Raw genomic sequence first — 21,476 nt, forward strand, 5'->3', positions numbered from 1 at the left:
ATAGAAAGCAGGGGGTTGAGGGGAAGGGATTCACAGCTCACAGACATTGAGGCAGGATTTAGGGCTTTTTGGTAAATTTTCTTTTCTTCCACAAAATTCGAGTGCTTTTTCTTGTATTTGTCAGTGAGGATTTTGCTGGGATGCATTGTGTATCAGAGAGCTCGGGGTTTGTGTTGCTGACGAGAACAATTGATTTTTATTTATTTGTTTATTTACTGCGGGAGAGAAATGAAGCCATAAGTTTTAAGACTTTAGCTGCTCTGGAGGAATTTTATTTAGAGAAACAGCCAGATTGTGTTGCTGTGTGTGATTGACACAAGCTCTTCTAATCCTGTTGCCAGTGTGGGCTCTGCAGCAGAGCCCTGGGATCTCTCACTCCGGTGCCTAGGTCAGCTCAAGGTGTTCTCTGGCAGTCCAGGGTGCTTCTGCCCAGGGCTGGTGTCATCTCCTGCCCTGCACATCCCACAGCCCTGGCACACCACCAGCTCCCTGCCAGCAGGAAAGATGCAAACTGCAGGTTTTTGGGCTCTTCCCGGTTTCCCACCCTGCCTTGTTCCTTCCTGTTTTGCCCTCCTTCAGAGATGACTTGGGTCCCAAAGGTGGCGGCCATCCCTGGGCAGTTTGGTGGCTGTGTAGGAGCCAGGGCTCTGCAGCAGCTGGACACACTGGGCTCAGCAAACTCATTGCTCAGCAGAGCCAGGGCGGGGTTATCACTGTCCTGAAGTGGTTTTGGAAGGTGACCAGCTGGAACCTTCTTAATCCCTGGAGCAGTGAGGTTCCCTGGGACCTGATCAGTGTGCTGAAAGCTGCCTGCTTGCTAGAGTACTTTCTATATTATTTTTTAAGCATGATAATTACACTGCTGTGATTGCCAAGGTAGGGGCATGCCTGCCAATACGGTGGTGCCTCCTGCCAGCTGATGTCTCCTGCCTTGGATGGGGAGAGCTGCTGTGCTGGGAAGCACAGCCATGTGGATCTATCCCCATGTGTGCTGCTGGAGGTGTGGGGTTGTAGCCTGCTACCTTGTCCTTGCACCCCAAGGTGCCCTTTTTGTGTGCACCCCAGAAGAGCCTCCAGCAGCTCCGTGCTGCGGGCTGCAGAGCGGAGCCCTGCGTCACCCTGTGAAGTGTCCCCCAGGAAAGCCCTCCTGTGGGTGGGTGCTGCCAGGTCCCTGGTTTCAGAGGAGCTCCTCTCCCGCAGGAAGGTGGCAGGCAATGTTTATCTCAGTTGTGTTTGCTGGGGCTGCAGAGTGACTGTGTTAACACGCAGCAGATGGGCCTGGTGAATAGGTGCTGGAGATAACCCTGTTTCCTCATGCAGCCTTGTTGCCTGCTGGGAAAGCAGCCAGCCAGGCTGTTTAAGGAGAGGTGTGGAGCTTGGACAGGCTGAGGATGGATTTCTCCTTCAGCTGGTTCGGTTTTGGGAGGAGGCAGTTGCTGTGGGACAGAGGCTGCTGCCACAGTCCACCACGCCCTGGTACCATGGACCATGTAAAGGCAGGTTCCAGCCTGGTGCCCACTGGGATCTTTGGACCCTAAATTTAGTTCTATTTCAGGCAGGGACTGGAATTGTCCATCAGTCCTAGGCAGGGGTGTGGGGAAAGCAGGCTGCAGGCTGGGGGATTGGTGGTTGGGAACTCAGAAGTGTGGGACACAGCTGAAGGTGTCCCGTGTCCTTTGCCATGCTGTGGGCCTCCCTCTCACTTTCAGGGAAATGGTGTGGCTGCTGGGCACCACAATGTGCAACAAAAGGCAGGGGAGTCTCCTGCCAAAGCCTGTCACGCTGGTGGCCCTGCAGGACCTTTGAGGGAAGAGCTGATGGCCCTTCTGGAAGGCTTTTTGGTTTTCCCAAGAAAGTCAAGTAGGTGGAAATCCCAGCAGCAGCTGGACAGTGTTAGGGGCCGACTCCTGTTGCAAGGGGTGAGAAGATGGGACCAGGAGGGGGACAGTGTGACCAGAGAATGTCATAGCTCCCCAGAGCCATTCCAGGACACTTCAGTGTCCTGGCTTCCATCTCCCTTCCAGCTGCCTGGAGCCTGGATCTCCTGCCCAGCCAAGTGAAATGGTGCTGCCTTCCCTGAGCCTGCAGCTTGTTGCTGATGCCACATCAAGCAGGTCTGGGGATGTGGCTCATCCCAATGTCCCCTTGTGTGGTACTTCTGTCTTTTAGGTTATCCTAGGTTTTCTCCTCTCTATGGCAAGGAACAGGGTGATTCCTTCCAGAGTCCCATGGTGGCACTGCTAGAAGCCTTTCCTTGCTGGATAGGACCACGAGTGTGTGAGGGATGGGCAGGAGGAAGATTGGTGGTTGTTTGTCCCAATCCACAGAAAGCACTGTGGCATCCACATTTTGGGGCAGATTTTTTGGAGCCAGTGCTCTCCTGCACTGTGTACACAGCATGGAGGAGGCTGGAGATGGATGGCACAGATTGCTGACAGCCTTCCCTTGCCTTTTGCTGATGCCTGTGGTTTGATGAACCTCACCAGTAAGACAAATGGATGTAACAGGATCACGGTGCCCTTCATGGCTCCATTGGCTGCCAGAGCTGGGCAGCATCTCCTTCCCCTCCTCTGCTTGAGGAATGATCTCCCTTTCAGATGTTGTGGACATGGTGCTGCCACAGGGGAGAGGGATGTACAGTGGCTCCCAGCTGTAGGACTTGAGGCAGAAAAATCAATGTTTATATTTCTCTTAGCTGGGAATAACTCCAGTAAATAAACACCTTGCAGAGTTCAAACGATGCCGGCACTGTATATGAACCAGAATGAATTTTCAAGCTCTCTCTTGCAATAAAATGGATTTCTTGATTTCAGGCTTTATTTAGAGAAGTGTTTGATTTAAGAAGGGAGTTGAAGGTTATATCTGATCTCTGTGATGTGGAGCTGCTCTTCCAGTGGCTGTGGAGCGTGGTGTGGAAATGTGGTTGGATTGCTGCTGCTGCTGGAGTGTTCCCAGAGAGTTTCTGGTGTACCAGCCAAAGGGAGGGTCACTTCCCTCCCCCCCAGGGGGGTTCTGGCTGCGTCCTCTGCCCCTTCAGACCTTGCTGCTGCATTGCAGTCTGCTCAGAGCCTTGGGAAGCTACGTGTGCAGGTGCTGCTGCTTGGGATTCTGGAGGCCAGCCAGGACCCAGTACCTTCCACAAGCGGCACCGGCATCTCTGAGCTGTCTGTGCCTGCCCTTTCTGGGATTAAACACCCTCCTCCCCTTTGTTCCATCCAGTGGGGTGCTTGGACTTGATTGTTGCAGGGATGCTGGAGAGGGAGCCAGTGGTGAGCCCACTGTGGTGCAGCTCCCATGACTTAGGCTGCTCTTGGTTTCTGGAGCTCTGACTCTGCTCTTCCTGGGAAGAGCTGAGGGCATGGATGGGCTTGGAGGCTTCTTCTGTACAATTGGCCCTGTCTGTGGTCTCAGGCAAGCAGAGCGGGGTGGAAGGGCTTGGAAGGGGCCTGCTCTGCTGGAGAGGGGCACAGCTGACCTGGAGCTGGGGTTTGAGATTGGATTTATGACTTGGCTACCTTATCTGGGAGCAGGAGTTCATGGAGGGAGGGCTCCAGGCTCCCAGTGCATGCTCAAATGAGGGAGAGCTGGTTTGTCCTTGTGTGAAGGAGGAGGAAGCAGAAACCTCTGCTTTAGCCCCACCTTTGCTCCAAGCTGCAGGAAGTGGCCCCGAGCAGGGGACAAAGGGCACCATGCAGGGCTGTTCTCAGTGTGAGTGCACCCATGGCAGCCTGAAAGCAGCGGGAGGGCTGCACTGGGGGAACGCTGCTCCCTGCAGCCCAGGGATTGCCGTGGTCCTTGGAGCTGCTGCTGCTGCACTGCTGGAATATCCACCCTGCCTAGGAAACGGAATTGTGACTTCCTGCCCTAGGACGAGGTGGTTCTGTCGTGTGTTGGACCCATTCTTCCACCAGGGTTTCAGGCATTCCCAGGCAACGTTGGAGGTTGAAACCAATGCAGTCAGAAGGGCATTATGGCCTCTCTGCTTCACAGATAAGTGGGGAAGCAGCTGGAGCTGGGACATGGTGCTCCTCTTTGCCAAGCTTGGAAGCTGTTGGTGAGCTGTCCTGGCACTGGTGCACCATGGAGCTGCTGCTCCCAGGCTGACTGGGCCAGGCTTCTGGTCTCAAAACCTACAGCCAGGTAGAAGCACCCCTCCACACCAAAGCCTGCCTTCTTTGGCTTGGTGGTGTCTGGTGTGGGATAACACAGTTATCCCAGTCTGGATAAATGGTGTGGAGCTGAAAGGAGAGGAGGGAGACAGGAACAGAGACAGAGGTGGGGTGGAGCATAGAAGGAGAAAAGAGTTGATGCTGGAACAGAAAGAAGGCAGAGCAGGGTGTCACCTCCTCCCAAGAGTTCCCAACGACCTGCAGACACACAAAGTTGCCAGGGCTGGGCACAGACGTGGTGTTTGCTTACCAGGGCACAACCCCACTGTGATAATGGGGTCAGTGGGTGCTGGAGTGCTTCTTTTGCCCTTCCTGGAGCATTTTGGATGGAAGCCAATGCATTGCCATGCACCTGGAGAATTTGTCAGTGCCAGAGGAGCAAGCGCCAATAGAGCAGTGACTGCACTGATGGTTGTTCCCTTCCTGGAAGCAAGGTCCTGACCATGCCAGCCCAGGAAACACACGGTACCTCTGCCTATTGGGTGGCCTTGGCCTCAGCCTCACGCTGTGTCTTCTTTCTTGCAGCCACTCCCACTCCCCTGGCTCCATGGCCGCCGTCCGTGAGTGGTCCTGCACACGCTGCACCTTCCTGAACCCCGTGGGCCAGCGGCAGTGCTCCATCTGCGAGGCCCCCCGTCAGAAGCCTGACCTCAACCACATCCTGCGGCTCAGCGTGGAGGAACAGAAGTGGGCCTGTGCCCGCTGCACCTTCAGGAACTTTCTGGGCAAGGAAACGTGTGAGGTGTGTGGCTTCACCCCGGAGCCGGGACCCAGTGGCTCCCCCTTGCCCGTCATCAATGGTATATTGCCCAAGCCTGCTGTGCTGATGGAGCCCAAGGGCACGTCCAAGGAGGAGGCTGCCAAGACAGAAAGCAGCAGCGAGGACTCAGAGGGGAAGAGCCCCGATGAGGCAGAGCTGGAGAGCGGCTGGGCTTGCCAGCGCTGCACCCTGCACAACACGCCCGTGGCCAACTCCTGCTCCGCCTGTGGTGGCCCACGCAAGCTCTCCCTGCCCAAAATCCCACCAGAGGCGCTGGTCGTCCCTGAAGTCATCACCCCGGCCGGATTCCACATGGCCCCCTCCACCCCGCAGCCTTCAGTCTCCGCAGAGATCTCTGATGGCGATGCCGTGGCCACCCCGGGCCCGGTGGCTATGGAACAAGAGGTCCAGAAGATCCCAGCCTTCAGCCCCTTCTCCCCAGGGCTCCAGAACAACCCTGTGCCCCGAAGCCGGAGGGAGGTGCCCCCACAGCTGCAGATGCCGGTCCCCGAAGGCTCCCAGCCCACGGCCACGGGCGCCGTGGGGCAGAAGGGCTCTCCCCAAGGTCAGGCCAGGGCCGCCCCTGCCGCACGCTTCCCGGACCTGCTGTCCAACAAACGGCTGAGCGTGCTAGAGGAGGAGATGGAGGTCAGTCCGTCCCACTGGAAGTGCAGCTCCTGCTCCGTGCTCAACTCCGCCGGGGCCAGCAAGTGCGAGGTTTGCAGCACCCAAAAAGGCAGCGACACCATCAACCTGGTGGGGGACTCCGTGAGGTTCACCCCGTGCAGCCCCTCCAGCCCCGACTTCACCACCTGGTCCTGTTCCAAGTGCACCCTGAAGAACCCCACGCAGGCCCAGAAGTGCAAGGTGTGCGGCTCCTCCAAGCTGCACGGCTTCCAGGAGCACGGGGGGCCGCCGGGCGAGCCGGCGCCGCGCTGCCCCGACTGCGGCGCCTGCGACAGGGCCGGCTGCTCCTGCGGCGCCAAGGCCCCGTCGGCGCGCAAGGTGGCACGGCTCTTCCCGGCCCCCGCGCCCGGCGCCCAGGAGAGGCCGGGCCAGTGGGCCTGCCCCGCCTGCACCCTGCTCAACGAGGGCAAGGCCAAGCACTGCGCTGCCTGCCACACCCCCCAGCAGTACGTGGCCCAGCACAAGGGCCTCAAGCCCCTCAAGAGGAGGGAGAGCATGCACGTGGAGAAGAGGAGGCAAACGGATGAGGGCGAGGCCAAAGCCCTGTGGGAAAACATCGTGACCTTCTGCCGGGAGGTGAGTGCTTGCTTGTTCCAGCCAGTGGGGTGCTTGAACTTGATTGTTGTAGGGATACTGGAGAGGGAGCCAGTGGTGAGCCCACTGAGGTGCACCTCCCATGACTTAGGCTGCTCTTGGTCTCTGGAGTTCTGACTTTGCTCTTCCTGGGAAGAGCTGAGGGCATGGATGGGCTTGGAGGCTTCTTCTGTACAATTGGCCCTGTCTGTGGTCTCAGGCAAGCAGAGCGGGGTGGAAGGGCCTGGTCTGCTGGAGAGAGGCACAGCTGACCTGGAGCTGGGGTTCGAGATTGGATTTATGACTTGGCCACCTTATCTGGGAGCAGGAGTGCGTGGAGGGAGGGCTCCAGGCTCCCAGTGCATGCTCAAATGAGGGAGAGCTGGTTTGTCCTTGTGTGAAGGAGGAGCTGGGACATGGTGTTCCTGCCTCCCCCAGAGGTCTGGGTCAGCGCCTTCCATGCCTTGGGTACCAGGGATCTTCCCTTGCAACAGCTGCATGCTGGTTGTTAGCACTGAAATGTCATATTTTGGTGCAGAATGATGTCCAGGCTGAAGACAGCCCATACAGGCCACTCCTGGTACAAGGGTGAGGAAGTCTAAAACCTAGTGCTAAACCTGTTAACTCTGAAACCCAGTGGTATTTTAAATTAGCGAGAGACAACTCCTGGGATGAAGAGGACATCCTTAGGTGGTCAGTCCATCTCCTTCCAGTGTCTAGTGGTGGGAAAGGCAGAGTGTGCCCAGGTTTGCTGGTGGCACTGCTGTCTATGGATGCAGGAAATCTGGGATGCAACAAGCAGAGGCTCAGAATGAGAGGGCAGACAGAGGATTGCTGCCACTGCCAGCAACTGCAGGTGTTTTAGAGCCATGGGCTGGGCCTTGGTGTTCTTGGTTTGGGTGTTGCAAATGCAGAGGTGCAGCACAAATGGCTCCTCCTGTTCTGGGCAGGCAGCTGAGCTGTAGCTGTAGCTTTAGGCTGGCTCTAGTTGAAGGTCTCAGGAGTACGTGCCAGCACACACCTTCCCACTGTGAGGTATCTGGTCCAGTCAGTTGGGTTTCAGCCTCAAACACCACTCTGTTGGCCTCATTTTATTTCCCTGTATGGCATTAAAAGCTCCTGTGAATGCTGCTTTCTCTGGCCTCCTTCTGGGGGAAGCCTCCGGCTCCTCTGGACCAGATGGAGAGGGAGTTGCAGTCCCATTTTGACGTACAAACAAGGCTTTTCCTGCCTGGTCTGAGGATCATGTCCATTCCTGTGCCTCCACTGCACAGTCCAGGGAACAGAGATGTTTGACTCAGAGGGGAAGCTCTGAGAATGATCTTGTTTGGGCTTGTGGTTTTTTTTAAATTGCTGTGTGTCCTTCCTAACAGGCGTGGGTGTCTTTATAGCAGAGACCCAGATTCTGCTTATCCCCATCTTCTAAGCAAGTGAATAGCCTTTTCTGTAGGCAGGGAACATCTGTTCCATCAGGAATCAGGCCTGAAGGATGAATCATGATGATGGCCAGGCCGAATTAGCGGTGTGGCACTGCCAGGAAGGGGAGCCTGCCTTGCCCCGTCCCACAGCGCTCGGCCGGAGCCTTGGCTGAGCCTGTTGTGCTCCCTGACCCACCCGTAATGGGCTGTGAGATCTCCCAAAAATCCCCCTCCAGCCCACCCCAGCTGTGCTCTGACACTGTTTAGGTGTGAGGTTATGCCTGGCAGCAGTGGAGGGACGATGCTGCTCCCGTCCCTGTGCTCCCAGTGCTCCTGTCAGGCTGGCAGGGAGGGTCCCTGTGAGCTCCCTGCTGCCCGAGCGCTGCCCTGGCTGCTCAGCCTTGCCCTGGAGGAGCCAGGCTGGCCAAGTTCTCCTTCTGCTGTCCCCCTGCCCCACGTCATGTGGAGCCTCCCCTCTTGCTGCTCCATGCCAGCATTTCTGCTCGAGCTCCTGCTGTGGGTTTTCCTTGCTCTGCTATTCCAGGGATGCCTTTTCCAACTCTTCTCAGTGTGTGGTCCCTGTTTTAGCTTTACCCTTTCTCTTCTATTGGGGAGCAGTGCAGAGCTGACCTCTTCACTGGAATCGTGGAATCAGAATGGTTTGAGATGGAAGGGACCTTAAAGTTCATCCTGTTCCAGCCCTGCCAACCCATCTCACCTTCCACCACACCAGGTTACTCCAAGTCCTGTCAAGACTGGCCTTGAACACTTGCACAGATGGAGCAGCCACAGCTTCCCCGGGCAGCCTGTGCCAGGGCCTCCCCACCCTCACAGGGAAGAATTTTTCCCCAGTACCCAATCTAAGTTTCTCCCCTTTCAGTTTAAAACTTTCCCCTTGTCCCATCACTGCTTGTCCATGTGAAAAGTTGCTTTCCCTCTTGCTAATAAGCCCCCTTTAGGCACTGGAGGGGTTCTAAAGTCTCCATGGAACCTTGTCCAGGTGAACACCCCCAGCTCTCTCAGCCTGGCTCCAGAGGAGAGGGGATCCTGCCCACAGAGCATCTCCATGGGGTCCCCTGGGCCTCTTCTGACAGATCCACATATTTGTTATGCTGAGTCCTCCAGAGATGGACAAAACTGGGGTCTCACAAGGGCAGAGCAGAGAGGGAGAATCCTCTCCCTCATGTCCTCATAGCCCTGCACAGCAAGTTCCTGCAGAGCCCAGAGATCCATGTGCAGGGATGGGTCACATCCAGGTCCCCAGCCAGGCTGTGACTGAGGCTGCTGGAATGGTGGCTGCTCCTCAGCTGCATGGGGCAGATGCTCCCCTGAGAGAGCAGGACAGCTATTAGCTGAAAAACACTGTCCTGCAAAAGAGGAGCTGGAGTTGCTGATTGGGGCACCACAAAGGAAGCATTCAGGTAGGATTGCCACAAAAGAGAAGGTCAACTACTAACTGGGTGTGCGTAAAGCTAATTTAAATCAGAGCCAGCTTTTGCTGAAAGACTTTAATTAAATTTAATGTAATTAACAATAACAAAGAAACTCCTCTTCTCATTTTACCCTGTGTTAGACTGAAAAAGCCACCCTTCTCCACTTGGTGAAGTTGTGTGCTTCCATCCCTGTGGTTAATGCCTGTGGGATTATCTGCCCTTCCACCCATCCTATTTATTTATGATGCAGCAGCTATTGCAGGAGGGCTGGGACATGGGACAACCTCACTCTGAAATTGCTTGCCTGGTTGTGGTCTGGCTGAATGCAATTGCAGAAGCTGCCCCTCCCATCTCACATGGATGTGCCTGGGGGGTGGCACAGGGCTGCCAAGCCTAGCGTGTCCCCTCCGGGGCAGGGACAAGGCTGGGTTGAGGTGTGTTTGCGTGCCAGGTGGCTCCTCGAAGCCTTGCTGTTTGCAGGCTTTGCTGCTTGTGGAGGCAGCCAAGGCCCCCCACAGCCCAGCTTTTAGCACCAGCACAAAGTGTGAGACGGTCCCTGCCCAGGGAGGCTCCTGTGAAACAGAAAAAGGCAGATTGGAGTCACAGCCCGGAGCTTGAAACCAGAGAGGTGAGCCTGAGGCAAGGCTGAATGCTGGACCTGAAGCACAAAAAGCATCTCTGCAGCTGCCAGCAGACACCAACATAGTCCTGCCCCCCTGCAGGGCTGGGAAGGGACTGCCTGGGCCCGGCAGGAGGGCTGGGGGCTCTGCTGTCTCTCAGGGGGTCAGTGGGAGGCTCTCCAGGCCCCCCAGTCCCAAGTGGCTCCGACTGATGCTCTCCTTGCCTTTTGCCCTCACAGAACAAAGTCAATTTTGTGGACGACAGCTTCCCCCCCGGGCCCAAGTCGGTGGGGTTCCCGGAAGGGGACAGCGTGCAGCAGCGGGTGAAGCAGTGGCTGCGGCCCCACGAGATCAACTGCAGCATCTTCAAGGAGCGCTCGGTGAAGTGGTCGGTGTTCCGCACGCCGCGGCCCTCGGACATCCTGCAGGGACTGCTGGGGAACTGCTGGTAGGGGCGAGAGAGCCGGGCTGACACCCTCCTGCCCCTTCCCTCTTGTCCCTCTCTTCCTCCAGCTCCTGCTCGGCCCCCTCAGCCCTACTCAAACCCCTTTATGCCCCCAGGCTGTAGCCCATGCTCTGCCTCACCCCCTCCCAGCGCCGCGTGGCCGGGCGGCTCGTGCTGCCCGTCCGTGCTGCCGCCCGTGCCCGTGCCGCGCTGAGGCCGCCCCGCCTGCCCGGCAGGTTCCTGAGCGCCCTGGCCGTGCTGGCCGAGCGGCCCGAGCTGGTGGAGAGGGTGATGATCACCAGGACGCTGTGCCCCGAGGGCGCCTACCAGGTGCGGCTGTGCAAGGACGGCACGTGGACCACGGTGCTGGTGGATGACATGCTGCCCTGCGACGAGTGCGGCTACCTGCTCTTCTCCCAGGTCAGTGCCACGGGGGATATGGTGGGCAGTGCTCCAGAGCTCAGGGAGGCTCATCCCAGGTGCTCCCAGGAGAGGCAGTGGGAAGAGGCACTGCTGGGATTCATGTGAGGCCCCTACTTCATGCTGCATTTAGAGTCATAGAGACACTAAGGTTGGAAAAGGCCCCAAAGATCATCAAGTCCAACCACTGATCAAATACCCCTTGCTCACTAAACCATGCCACAAAGTACCACATTGACTTGATTTTTTAATGTTCCCAGGAATGGTGACTCCACAAGTGCCCTGCACAGCCCATTCCAATGCCTGACCACCTTTCATTAAGGAATTTTCCCGATATCCAAGCTAACCCTCCTGTGGTGCAACTTGAGGCTGTTTCCTCTTGTCCTGTCCCTGTTCCCTGGGAGCAGAGCCCAACCCCCACCTGGCTGCCCCCTCCTGTCAGGAGTTGTGCAGAGCCACAAGGTCTCCCCTGAGCCTCCTTTTCTCCAGGCTGAGCCCCCACTCCAGCTCCCTCAGCCCCTCAAGGGGCTCCAGCCTCTTCCCAGCTCCATTCCCTTCTCTGAATACATTCCAGCACCTCCATGTCATGCCAGGTGCCATTGACCTTCTTGCCCACCTGGGCACATCTGACTCACGTTCAGCTGCTGCCAGGCAGCACTCCCAGGTCCTTTCCCAGCAGGTACTTTCCAGCTGCCCCACGCCTGGAGCTGCTGGGGCATGCTGTGACGCAAATGGAAGATCCAGCACTGGTTGCATCCTGTTTGCAGCTCAGGACACTGCTCTTTACTCTGTCTCCTCAAGACAGCTGAACTCTTTGAAGCCATTATATCCATCTATTTAGACCCCTTTTGGCATTTCCCAGGCTACAGTGAAGTTTCATTTACAGTTGCTTTTCCCTCACTCCTTGCACCACAGCCACTTCACTTGCAGGGAAAGCCACCCTTATCCTTCATATAAAAGGAAAACACTTGAACCTGTGTTTTGCACTGCAAGGGACTGAGGGAAAGCTGTTCCTTTCCTCTGAGGGGAGGTCTGGCAGCTTGGCTGTGCCAGGGCAGGCCTGTGGAGAAGGAGGGGATGGCACATGGAGCAGCCTGTTCTGAGCCAGTGCCCAGTTGCTCTGAGCACGCTGGGGTGGCATCTGCTCGGGTCAGTGGAGCTCCCTCAGCCCCTCCAGGACATTGCTCTGCCCTGCCCTGCCTGCCAGGCCCAGGGGCTCTTGCTGGGATCATGTCCATGAAGGAGACTGAGAACGTCTCTATTGAAACTTGGGGGGCAAAATCTGCCAAAGGAAACAAAGTGCCACTGTCAGGAGGAGACAGGGACTGAAACTGCTGGCTTGGATTTCCTTCTGCAAATCCAGTCCCCTGGGTTTTGACACGCAGCCATGGCAGGACAAGACTCAAACTTCAGAGAAGTGAAGAAGGAGTTTGTGTCTACATTCTGCCTCTCAGCAGACGGAGGATACAAATGCATTTCTATGTTTCAGCATAAGATTTACCTGTCTTGGTTTTTACCTTTTCTTTCCATCTTTTATGAATTTCAAGTCTGCTTTTGGAGCTCTTTTAAGATTGGAGGTTTTCACATGGGCTGGACTTGCCTTGCCTCTGTTTCCAGGGGCATCTGAATCGTGATGAGATTTTTCTGCTGAGTGTTCAGCTGTGGGAGCTGGATGTGGGGGATATAAAAGGAAAATCAGAGTTTTAAAAATAAAAGGAAATCAGGCTCTTATCTGAGCTCCCTGGCTGTGGTTCAGGCAGAAATAAACAACATGGATTTTGTTGAGTGAGGGACCCAAAAACCAGCAAAAAGCACTTTTAAGCTCTCTTTATCCGTCAGAAAGAAATCTTCACTGCCCTCCTTTCCTCTGCCAGCTCTTGGCTGCCACCTGTGAGTCACACAGGCACAATGTACCAGTGATTTTCCCTGCTGCTCTCCAAGCACCGGATACCAAACCCCATTTGCTGGGAAAAAACTTGCATCTTGTAATTAGGTCTTGTAGTTACTCCCTGTACTGGAGTAGAGGACTTTGCCAGTCCAAGTTTTTGAAGCTTGTCCTTGAGGCAGTGTCTGTGTGGCCTGGGTGGAATCCAATCAGTCCCGTGGCCGGGTGTGCTCTGGGGAACCTCCTCTGCCAAAGGGGTGCTGGTTTGGGTTTGCAGAGGTGTGTGAGTTAAAGGCAGCTGTTCCAGATGTGCTCCACATCACAGAATTCTAAATGTCCTGAGTGGGAAGGGACCCACAAGGATCATGAGTCCAACTCCTGGCCCTGCACAAACACCTCAACAATCCCACCTTGTGCCTGTGAGTGTTGTCCAAATGCTTCTTGAGCTCTGGGAGCCTTGGTGTCCTCTTCCATTATTTTATGGTTCTAAGGTCAGGTTGAAGTGGACAGAAGGGGCTCAGGGTGGGCATCAACCCTGCCAGCCTGATTGCTGGGCACCCCAGGGTGCAGCCCTGTCAGCACCCAGGCCTCTTTGGTGTTCATTCCAGGACTTCTTCCCAAGGGGAATTGAACTCTGCAAAGAAAACACTGAGCAAAGAGCGAACGGGTGCCCCTTGGCCAAGGGGACCAGCTCCTGGCATGGCCTTGCTGCTGCTGCCTCTGCAGCCCCAGGATGGCTGCTAGGGATGGCTGTGAGGGGCTGTCCCCCTCCTGCCCAGGGGCTGACGTGTCTCTCCCTGTCTCTGCAGGCCCAGAGGAAGCAGCTGTGGGTGGCCCTCATTGAGAAGGCGCTGGCCAAGCTGCACGGTTCGTACTTCGCGCTGCAGGCCGGGCGCGCCATCGAAGGGCTGGCCACGCTGACGGGGGCGCCCTGCGAGAGCCTGATGCTGCAGGTCAGCTCCACCAACCCCCGCGAGGAGCCCATCGACACCGACCTCATCTGGGCCAAAATGCTCAGCTCTAAGGAGGCTGGGTAAGGCGAGGCAGGCTGCAGAGGGGGGTGAGGGGGAACATTCTTGTCCTTGGAGGCTCAGGAGGAGGGTCACTGCATTAGCTGGGGTGGAGTCCACCACCCGTGCCACTCATCTGGAGCATGGGTGGAGCTCCCACTCGAAGTTCTAAGAAATTATTTCTCCTGTGATTCTCATAGGAAATTAAGAGCCTGGTGAACTTCCACTGCACGTCACTGCTGTCTTGCAGGAGTTAGGAAGTGGCACTGAGCCCACTTGCTTTGCTTTGAGCTTTTCTGTTGTGTGAATGCTTGACCCTGCCTGTGTCTCCCACCCATATGTGACAACTTTGCTGATGACACCGGGCTAGCACTGGTCTAGAGGGGGCACAGCCAAAGCAGAGACCTCCTGCTCATTGCTTGGGCAGGAGGGCAGCTGGGCTGGCTGAGGGCTGGGGTATGGGGCCACATGGATGGATAGCTCCCAGCACATGGTGTCCCCCTAAACCTGACTGCTGCAGACCTCCTGCCCCAAATAGTGCCCTCACCCCTGCCAACTTGTCTAGCTGATGGGCTACCTGCTTTTCTCTGTGGCTTTCTGCCAGCCAGCAGAAGTGGACAGGACCCTGGGGTCTGGTAGAAATTGGGAGAGGTTTGGGCAGAGCTCCTCAGTGCAAAGCAGCTCTCCTTGGAGCCTGGGCTCAGCGTGCGCGTGGGTAAGGGGAGTGGGCTCTGGCCAACAGGGCTGGGCACTGCCTGGGGAGTGTTGTTGATCCCAACAGTGTTGTTGCAGAGTGGGAGCATCCAGGAGCCTCCTGGGAGGAAGCTGTCCCATGCCTTGAGGGATGGGGATGAGCTGGATGAGCTTCCCCCAGGCCAGGCCGGTCAGGGTGTGCTGTGCCCGTGCAGGTTCCTCATGGGCGCGTCCTGCGGCGGGGGCAACATGAAGGTGGATGATGTGGCCTACGAGAGCATGGGGCTCCGGCCCCGGCACGCCTATTCCATCCTGGACGTGCGGGATGTCCAGGGCTTCAGGTGAGCTCGGCCTGGAGCCTGCCATGCCACTGCAGCTGCTCCTGCCTGCAGACCCAGCAGAAAACCTGGGGATGGATAACTGAGGGCAGGGTGAACAGGACCCTGGGGACTCTTTGGTGTCCCATCCTCATGGCCAGCAAGGATGATGCCATCCTGGGGTGTCACATAAATGTTGTTATCACATGAGCTGTCCTTGCCTGGTGCTGCCTCCCTGTCCAGGGGTGGAATGTTTCACCTGGTCTCACAAGACGCAGAGGACTGAGTTGAGCTCTCACTTCAGTGAGGTGCTCAGAGCATATTGCTCATCTTTGAATGGAGGGGGGATAGAAATGGGTGCCACCCTGACAGCTGGGCTGCTATAGGAAGCTGTATTTTCAGCCATGTCACTCTCAGCAGCCTCTCCCCTGCTGAGCCTCTTTTGGCAGGGAAGGGCAGAGGGAGCAGCAGCAGGAATAGAGCTGCAGGACAGGGACATCTGGGGCCACAATGTGGGTGACACATTAGTTCTGGGATGCTGTGAGACCTTTGGAGTCACAGGGTGTCCTTTGTGGGGGGGCAGGCAGGCTGGGTCTCCCCTCCCTCCTGGGTCTCTGACACTTTTCCCCTTCCCCAGGTTACTGCGTCTCCGGAATCCCTGGGGCCGCTTCTCCTGGAACGGCAGCTGGTCGGACGAGTGGCCGCACTGGCCGCTCCCCCTGCGCCATGACCTGATGCCCCATGGCAGCAGCGAGGGTGTCTTCTGGATGGAATACAGCGACTTCATCAAGTATGGCACGGCCAGAGCACAGCTGGGGCGGGGAATGGGGCAGGGATGGAAAACAGGACATGGGGTCATGATGGGACAGGCAGGAGCGGTCATCCCTAGGGACTGTGGGTGTCCTGCAGCGTGCAGTGTGCCCCATCAGGACTGAGCCTGGCTTCCCCACAGGTATTTTGACTCCGTGGATATCTGCAAGCTGCATTCGGACTGGCACGAGGTGCGTGTGCAGGGCATGTTCCCCAACAAGGCCAACGGGCCGGTGACGGTGACGTCGCTGACGGTGTTGGAGCGCGCAGCTCTGGAGTTTGCCCTCTTCCAGGAGGGCAGCAGGTGAGCTGGGCAGGGCAGTGAAACTGGAGGGGCTCGGTTTGGAGAAAAGGAGGCTCAGGGGGGACCTTGTGGCTCTGCACAACTTCCTGACAGGAGGGTGCAGCCACGTGGGGGTCAGGCTCTGCTTTCAGACAGGACAAGGGTAAATGGCCTCAAGTTGCACCAGGGGAGGTTTAGTTTGGATATTTGGGAAATTTCCTCTCTGAAAGGGTGGTCAGGCCCTGGCACAGCTGCCCAGGGCAGTGGTGGAGTCCCCATCCCTGGAAGGATTTAAAAATCTTACAGATGTGGCACTTGGGGACATGGGTTAGTGGTGACCTTGGCAGTCTGGGTTAATGGTTAGTTAATGGTCTTGATGATCTTAGAAGACTTTACCAACATTAATAATTCCACAATTCTGTGGTTCTGTGGCCCAGAAGAAATCCAAACACGTTGGCATCTCACTATGTGGCATCCCCCGGTGTCACAGAGCTCCCATCACCGTCTCTCCAAATCTTGGGAACTGCTCATGTTTAGCTGGAACCCAACTCCTGAATGCAGGGCTGGTTCCTGGGGCAGTGGGATAGCTCTTCCCTGGAACTGCTTCCTGTGTCCTGGGTGACGTGTGACCCTTCCTTCCTGGCACAGGAGGTCAGACACGGTGGACAGCCACTTGCTGGACTTGTGCATCATGGTTTTCCGGGCCACCTTCACCAGTGGGAACAAGCTGAGCCTGGGCCGGCTGATGGCCCACAGCAAACGAGCCGTCAAGAAGTTTGTGAACTGCGACGTGATGCTGGAGCCGGGCGAGTACGCCGTCGTGTGCTGTGCCTTCAACCACTGGAACACTGCCCCGGCCAGCCCTGCTGCCCAGGGTGAGGGCATGGAGGGGCCCTGGGGGAGGAAGAGGTGCCAAAGGCCTCGGTCCACCTCATGGGGACCTTCTTCAGAGTGGAGGTTGCCTGTTGCACGTTGCACATGCATCAGCCCAGGAGCACCATGCTCCTGGGGACTGTGGGCTTGGTGACAGTTCCCTGATCCCCGTTCCTCTGGGTGTCTCTGCAGCTTCCAGTCCCACCAGCAGCCGACCAGCCACTGATTATTCCAGCTACATCCTGGCTATCTACAGCTCCCGCCTGGTGATGGTGGAGCAGGTGGAGGCACAGCCCACCACACTGGCAGATGCCATCATCCTGCTGACCGAGAACAAGGGCGAGCGCCATGAGGTGGGTGGGGGGCACAGCACGGGGGCTGCAGTGGGGAGGGGGGTGATGCTGCCAGAGGGAGCCTGGACCTGTGGGGTCCTCAGGCGGGGGTTGGGCAGGGCTGTGCCAGCTCTGGCTGCCACCCCTGGATGCCCACCCCCTTTGCTACCTGGGACAGCATGGGGCACCCCAGCAGATGGGCTGCCCTTGGCTAGAGTGGAGGATGCCAATACAGGGGTTTTGATTTGGGGATGGGGGTGCCCAGAGGCTTCATCCCCTTCCCTGCTGTCTGCCCCAGGGCCGTGAGGGGATGACCTGCTACTACCTGACCCATGGCTGGGCAGGGCTCATCGTGGTGGTGGAGAACCGACACCCCAAGTCCTACCTGCACGTGCAGTGCGACTGCACCGACAGCTTCAACGTGGTGTCCACGCGCGGCAGCCTCAAGACCCAGGACAGCGTCCCCCCCCTGCACAGGTCTGGGGTAGGCAGGGGTGGGTCACAGGGCCTGCCATGGGGCTGGCAGGAGGCTGAGAGAAAAGCAGAGTCAGGGTTGGCAGGGAGGCATGGACAGGGTGGGATCTCCAGGACAGGGTGGGATCTCCAGGACAGGGTGGGATCTCCAGGAGAGGGTGGGATTGCCAGGACAGAGGTGGGATTGCAGGGGTGGAGGCTGCTGCTCTGAGCCCGTGGCTCTCTCCACAGGCAGGTGTTGGTGATCCTATCCCAGCTGGAGGGTAACGCCGGCTTCTCCATCACGCACCGCCTGGCACACCGCAAAGCCACCCAGGCCTTCCTCAATGACTGGATGCTGACGAAGGGCACCCACAACCCCCTGCTCACGCCCGAGGTCGCTGGGCTGCACGGCCCCCGGCCCCTATGACAAAGAGCCTCCCCCTCCCCGCTCCGCTGCCCCGTTCCTGTCACCGAGCCTCTGGCCCGGGGTGCCCCCCCGAGCCACCAGCGCTGAGCTGTGGGGCAGAGCTGGAGCGGCACCCCCAGCGCTTTGCCCCCGCCGCGGGGCCGGGGCGAGTTCTCAGGGCCAGCACCAGCCCTGCCCGCTGCCCCGGCACTGCTGCCCCCACGCACTTTATGAGGAGTGGCTGGGGGCAAGGGGCCATCTCAGGATCCCACCTGCCCCGTTCCTGCGCTGGGCCCGGTGCCCTCTGCCCGCTCCGGGGACTGTGGGAGAGGGAGGGGCTGGAGGTTGCTGTCAAGATCCTTCCCAGGCACCACGCTCAGGACTCTGCCCCTTCCCGTGGCACCAGGGCACTGGCGCTGCAAAAAGAAGAATATACCTCTGATGTCTGTCCGTCTGTGTGATCCTCCGTCTGTCCCTGGGCCTTTCCCTCAGTCTTGTTGCCCCCTTTGTCTGCTGCCAGGACCAGCGTGGTGCTGAGGCTGGGCTGGGGAGTGCCAGGGTCACGCTGCCATGGTGCCACCCATGCCAGGGACCACCCACCCATCCTGGGTGCTGGGGCTGGTGGGGAGAGGGCACAGGGTTGTTGCAGAAAGCTGCTGCTGAGGGGGTTGGGCTGTAATTGGGGTGAAACTCGGAGGTTTCACCACGTCCTGCTCGGCTCCGGGTGGGGAGCAGGGCCTGGGGTGCTGCAGGCGGGGCTGCGGCCGGGAGCCCTCTCCCTGTCACACAAGTGTTACTATGCAAAGGCGGCCGTGGGAGCAGTGCCTGGAGAGAAGCCATGGCCCGAGCTGGGCTCAGCCCCTGGCACTGCCCTCTGGGCTCCCCCCGTGCCCCATGGAGGGAGGCTGGGCAGCAGGTACCGACCCGGGGCCGGGGAGCCGCTCCCTGGAGTCAGCACGAGTCCGTGTGCTGGGGAGGGGGTGGTTGTGGGGGGGAAGCAGAGAGCCCCATCCTGCAGAGCCCGAGTGCTGTGGGAGGCAGTGAGCACAAGGCAGAGGCTGCACCCTGGGGTGCTGCTGGCCCTGTGGGTGCTCCGAGGTGGGGGCTGATCCTGGGGGGAGCTGCATCCCACGTTTTCAGGGCTTAGTGGCTCTCTGACTTGACACGTGTGTGTGTGTGTGTGTGTGTGTGTGTGTGTGTGTGTGTGGCGTTTGGGGGCTCCCCTCTGTCTCCTTCCTGAGCTGTGTGGACTTACAGCTGAGGGGGGGTGATGGGCAATGCTGAACCCTGTTCTCCCTGTTCTGGCAGGGGCCATGCTGGGGGATTCTGCACCCCAAATCCTGCACCCCAAACCCTGCACCAGCAGTCGGCTTGGGCAGGGCGTGCAGGGCTCTTCCCCTCTGTGTCCCTCGGGGATTGGGGGTGGCAGGGGGGGTGGGCACCCTCCAGCCCCCCCAGCTGGGGCTGCTGAGCCAAGCTCTGTCTGTATTTCTGTTTGTTGATCTGTTTTCTCTCTTTCCAGCTCCTTCCTCCTTGGGATGATTTGTCCTTCACTTTTTTTTCTCCTCTCTCTTTCTGTCTTTCTGAGCTGTGAATATTTTTAACCCTGTAAATACTGTCCAGCTCTTCAAAATCATAGGATATTTTATCAATTGTAAATCAGATCAGTAATCCCTGTATGATATGAATTATCCATGGGTGGTTTTCAAACTCAGGTTCTGATGGACCAAATAAAGTTTTGTTTTTTACTGAAGCTGCCTGGTTTTCCTGTGGAAGAGACAAAAGGGATGAGTGGGCTGGTTTGGGAGTCAAAGCAATGGGTCTTGAAGGCATTTCTGTGCAGTGACAGTTGGTCCTGGGGGGAGAGCTGAGCACCAATAAAAGGGGAATTGGCAGAGAAGGGCAGAAATAAAGCAAAACAAACGCAAAATCCAGAAATTCCCATAAAACGAGCGGTGTTCGTCTCGCAGGGCCGAGCAGGGCCGTGCCGCGGCCGGGAGAGGGCACCCACCATCCGCCTGGATGCTCTCCCGCTCGTGCCTCAGTTTCCCCACCCGTTCCATGCCGGGTGGCGCCGTGGCCGTGCGCGCTGCATGCCCGGCACCGTGCCCAGGCTGGGGACGCAGGAGCTGCTCCCTCCTCGCAGCACCCAGGGCGAGGCACCCCTGCTCCTGCTCCTGCTCCTGCTCCTGCTCCTGCTCCGTGCCGTGCCTTTGTCCGGCGGCGGGGCCGCCTGGCGCGGGGGGAACTTTCCGGCTGAGCGGAGGCGGCCGGCTGCCAGCCCGCTCTCGCCCGGGGTGGGCACCTTGAGACCAGTAGGGAGAGACAGAAGGAGAGGATTTCGCTCTTTCTTACAGCAACAGTAATAGATTTTTCCGGGCGAAACATCTTTGCGTTCAGGAGGCCCTGTCACAAGCCATCAGCCTCAGCCAGGGAGAAACAGATGGAGAGTTAATTTTGGCGGGGAGGGCACCGCCACGCTCCCTCCTCTCCCTCAGTCTGTTCAGGGAGAGGAGCCGGGTTTAAGCCCCGCGGTCGCGCCGCCCCTCGCTGCCGCCTCCTGGCGATCCCGGGGGGCTGCGGGGCCACCACGGGTCCCCCCGCCCCGCTCTGTGCTGCTCAACGCCAAGGACACGCCGGGACATCTCAGCGCCGTGACCCGGTGGTGGCTCTTGTCGTGATGAGCAGCCCAGGTGGGTGATCGTGTCCTGCCTTCCCACGGCCGCGGCTCCACGTCCTGGTGAGCCCCGCGCCTGCCGGAGCGCTGGGAGCAAATCCGGCCGTGGCTGCAGCCCGGGACACGCGGGTGGGCTGGTGGTGGAGGGGACACCATCTCCCAGGAGAAGGCACATGTGTGGCACTGAGGGCAATGATTCTCTCTGGACACTTTGGGAGCCCTCAGAACACCCCCAACATCACAGACTGGGCTGAGAGCTGCGGTGCAGCCATGGAAGGGCTGGAGGTGAAATCAAACCTTAACTGTGCCCAATTCCCAAGCGCTGAGGCAGCATTAACTGCTTTATAATTACAAATAATTGTGTGGCTAAAGATAAAATTGTGTTTGACACATCAGCTCTGGAGGAGGGTGTTGCTTCATCAGGAAATTTGTCATCCCTTGGCTCCGTCAGTCTTGAGCCTGAGGTCCTCCTGAAGGGGGAGATGGGGATGGGCAAAGGGAACAGCAAAGGGAAGGACAGATGGAAGTGAAGGATGGACAGCAGGACACTGCGGAGGGGAGATGGAGGAGGAGTGCTGTGGTACCGAGCCGTGTGAAGAGCAGGGGCACAGGTGTGACAGCTGAGGCAGGGAGCAGGCAGGGCTCTCCCACTGCCCTGGCATGGCTGTGCCTCCTCACCCAAGAGGCTGTGGCTGCAAAAACGGCAGCACAAATGGCAGCACAAGTCACTCCAGGGGTGTCCCTGCACCAGCTCATCTGGTGGGACAGCGTGAACAGGGCTGGGCCGGGGCCATGTGAGCCCACTCCACTGCAGCTGCCCCTCCACCCACAGCCCTGGTGCTGCTCCTCCCAGGGCACACACGATGTTCGTGTGAAGGTGATGAAGGATGGGCAGGCCCTGGCACAGGGTGCCCAGAGAAGCTGTGGCTGCCCCTGGATCCCTGGAAGTGTCCAAGGCCGGGCTGGACGGGGCTTGGAGCAGCCTGGGACGGTGGAAGGTGTCCTTGTCCATGGCAGGGGGTGGGACTGGATGGGCTTTAATGTCCCTTCCATGCCTCACCAGCCTGGGACTCTCTGAGGCAGTCGCCGTCTCATCAGCACGGTCACCACCCCTTGACCTGCTGAGCCCGGGGGAGCATCCCCGGGGGCAGAGCAGGGACCGGGTCCGCGCTGTGGGACCGGCCGGGCTCCGGCCGCCCGTCAGGCTCC

The 21,476-nt window shown here is 58.3% G+C and overlaps 1 protein-coding gene across 3 annotated transcripts in view; it reads left to right on the forward strand.

Annotated features, from left to right (window-relative positions):
- The window catches only part of CAPN15 (calpain 15), a 56,288-nt gene extending 37,033 nt beyond the window's left edge, over nucleotides 1-19,255 (forward strand). For 2 of the 3 annotated variants that reach the window (XM_084216613.1, XM_084216615.1), the window contains 11 exons: nucleotides 4,695-6,192; nucleotides 9,900-10,108; nucleotides 10,342-10,525; nucleotides 13,220-13,443; nucleotides 14,329-14,454; nucleotides 15,068-15,220; nucleotides 15,383-15,544; nucleotides 16,172-16,398; nucleotides 16,589-16,749; nucleotides 17,027-17,205; nucleotides 17,434-19,255. In XM_084216613.1, coding sequence (XP_084072739.1) covers nucleotides 4,695-6,192; nucleotides 9,900-10,108; nucleotides 10,342-10,525; nucleotides 13,220-13,443; nucleotides 14,329-14,454; nucleotides 15,068-15,220; nucleotides 15,383-15,544; nucleotides 16,172-16,398; nucleotides 16,589-16,749; nucleotides 17,027-17,205; nucleotides 17,434-17,611 — 3,301 coding nt within the window. In that variant the 3' untranslated portion in view covers nucleotides 17,612-19,255. The remainder of the gene's footprint in view (nucleotides 1-4,694; nucleotides 6,193-9,899; nucleotides 10,109-10,341; nucleotides 10,526-13,219; nucleotides 13,444-14,328; nucleotides 14,455-15,067; nucleotides 15,221-15,382; nucleotides 15,545-16,171; nucleotides 16,399-16,588; nucleotides 16,750-17,026; nucleotides 17,206-17,433) is intronic. The other variant, XM_084216614.1, reaches the window with a different exon arrangement.
- The last annotated feature ends 2,221 nt before the right edge of the window (nucleotides 19,256-21,476 follow it).

Source organism: Fringilla coelebs (assembly GCF_963513975.1).
Source record: "Fringilla coelebs genome assembly, chromosome: 16".
Lineage (NCBI taxonomy): Eukaryota > Metazoa > Chordata > Aves > Passeriformes > Fringillidae > Fringilla > Fringilla coelebs.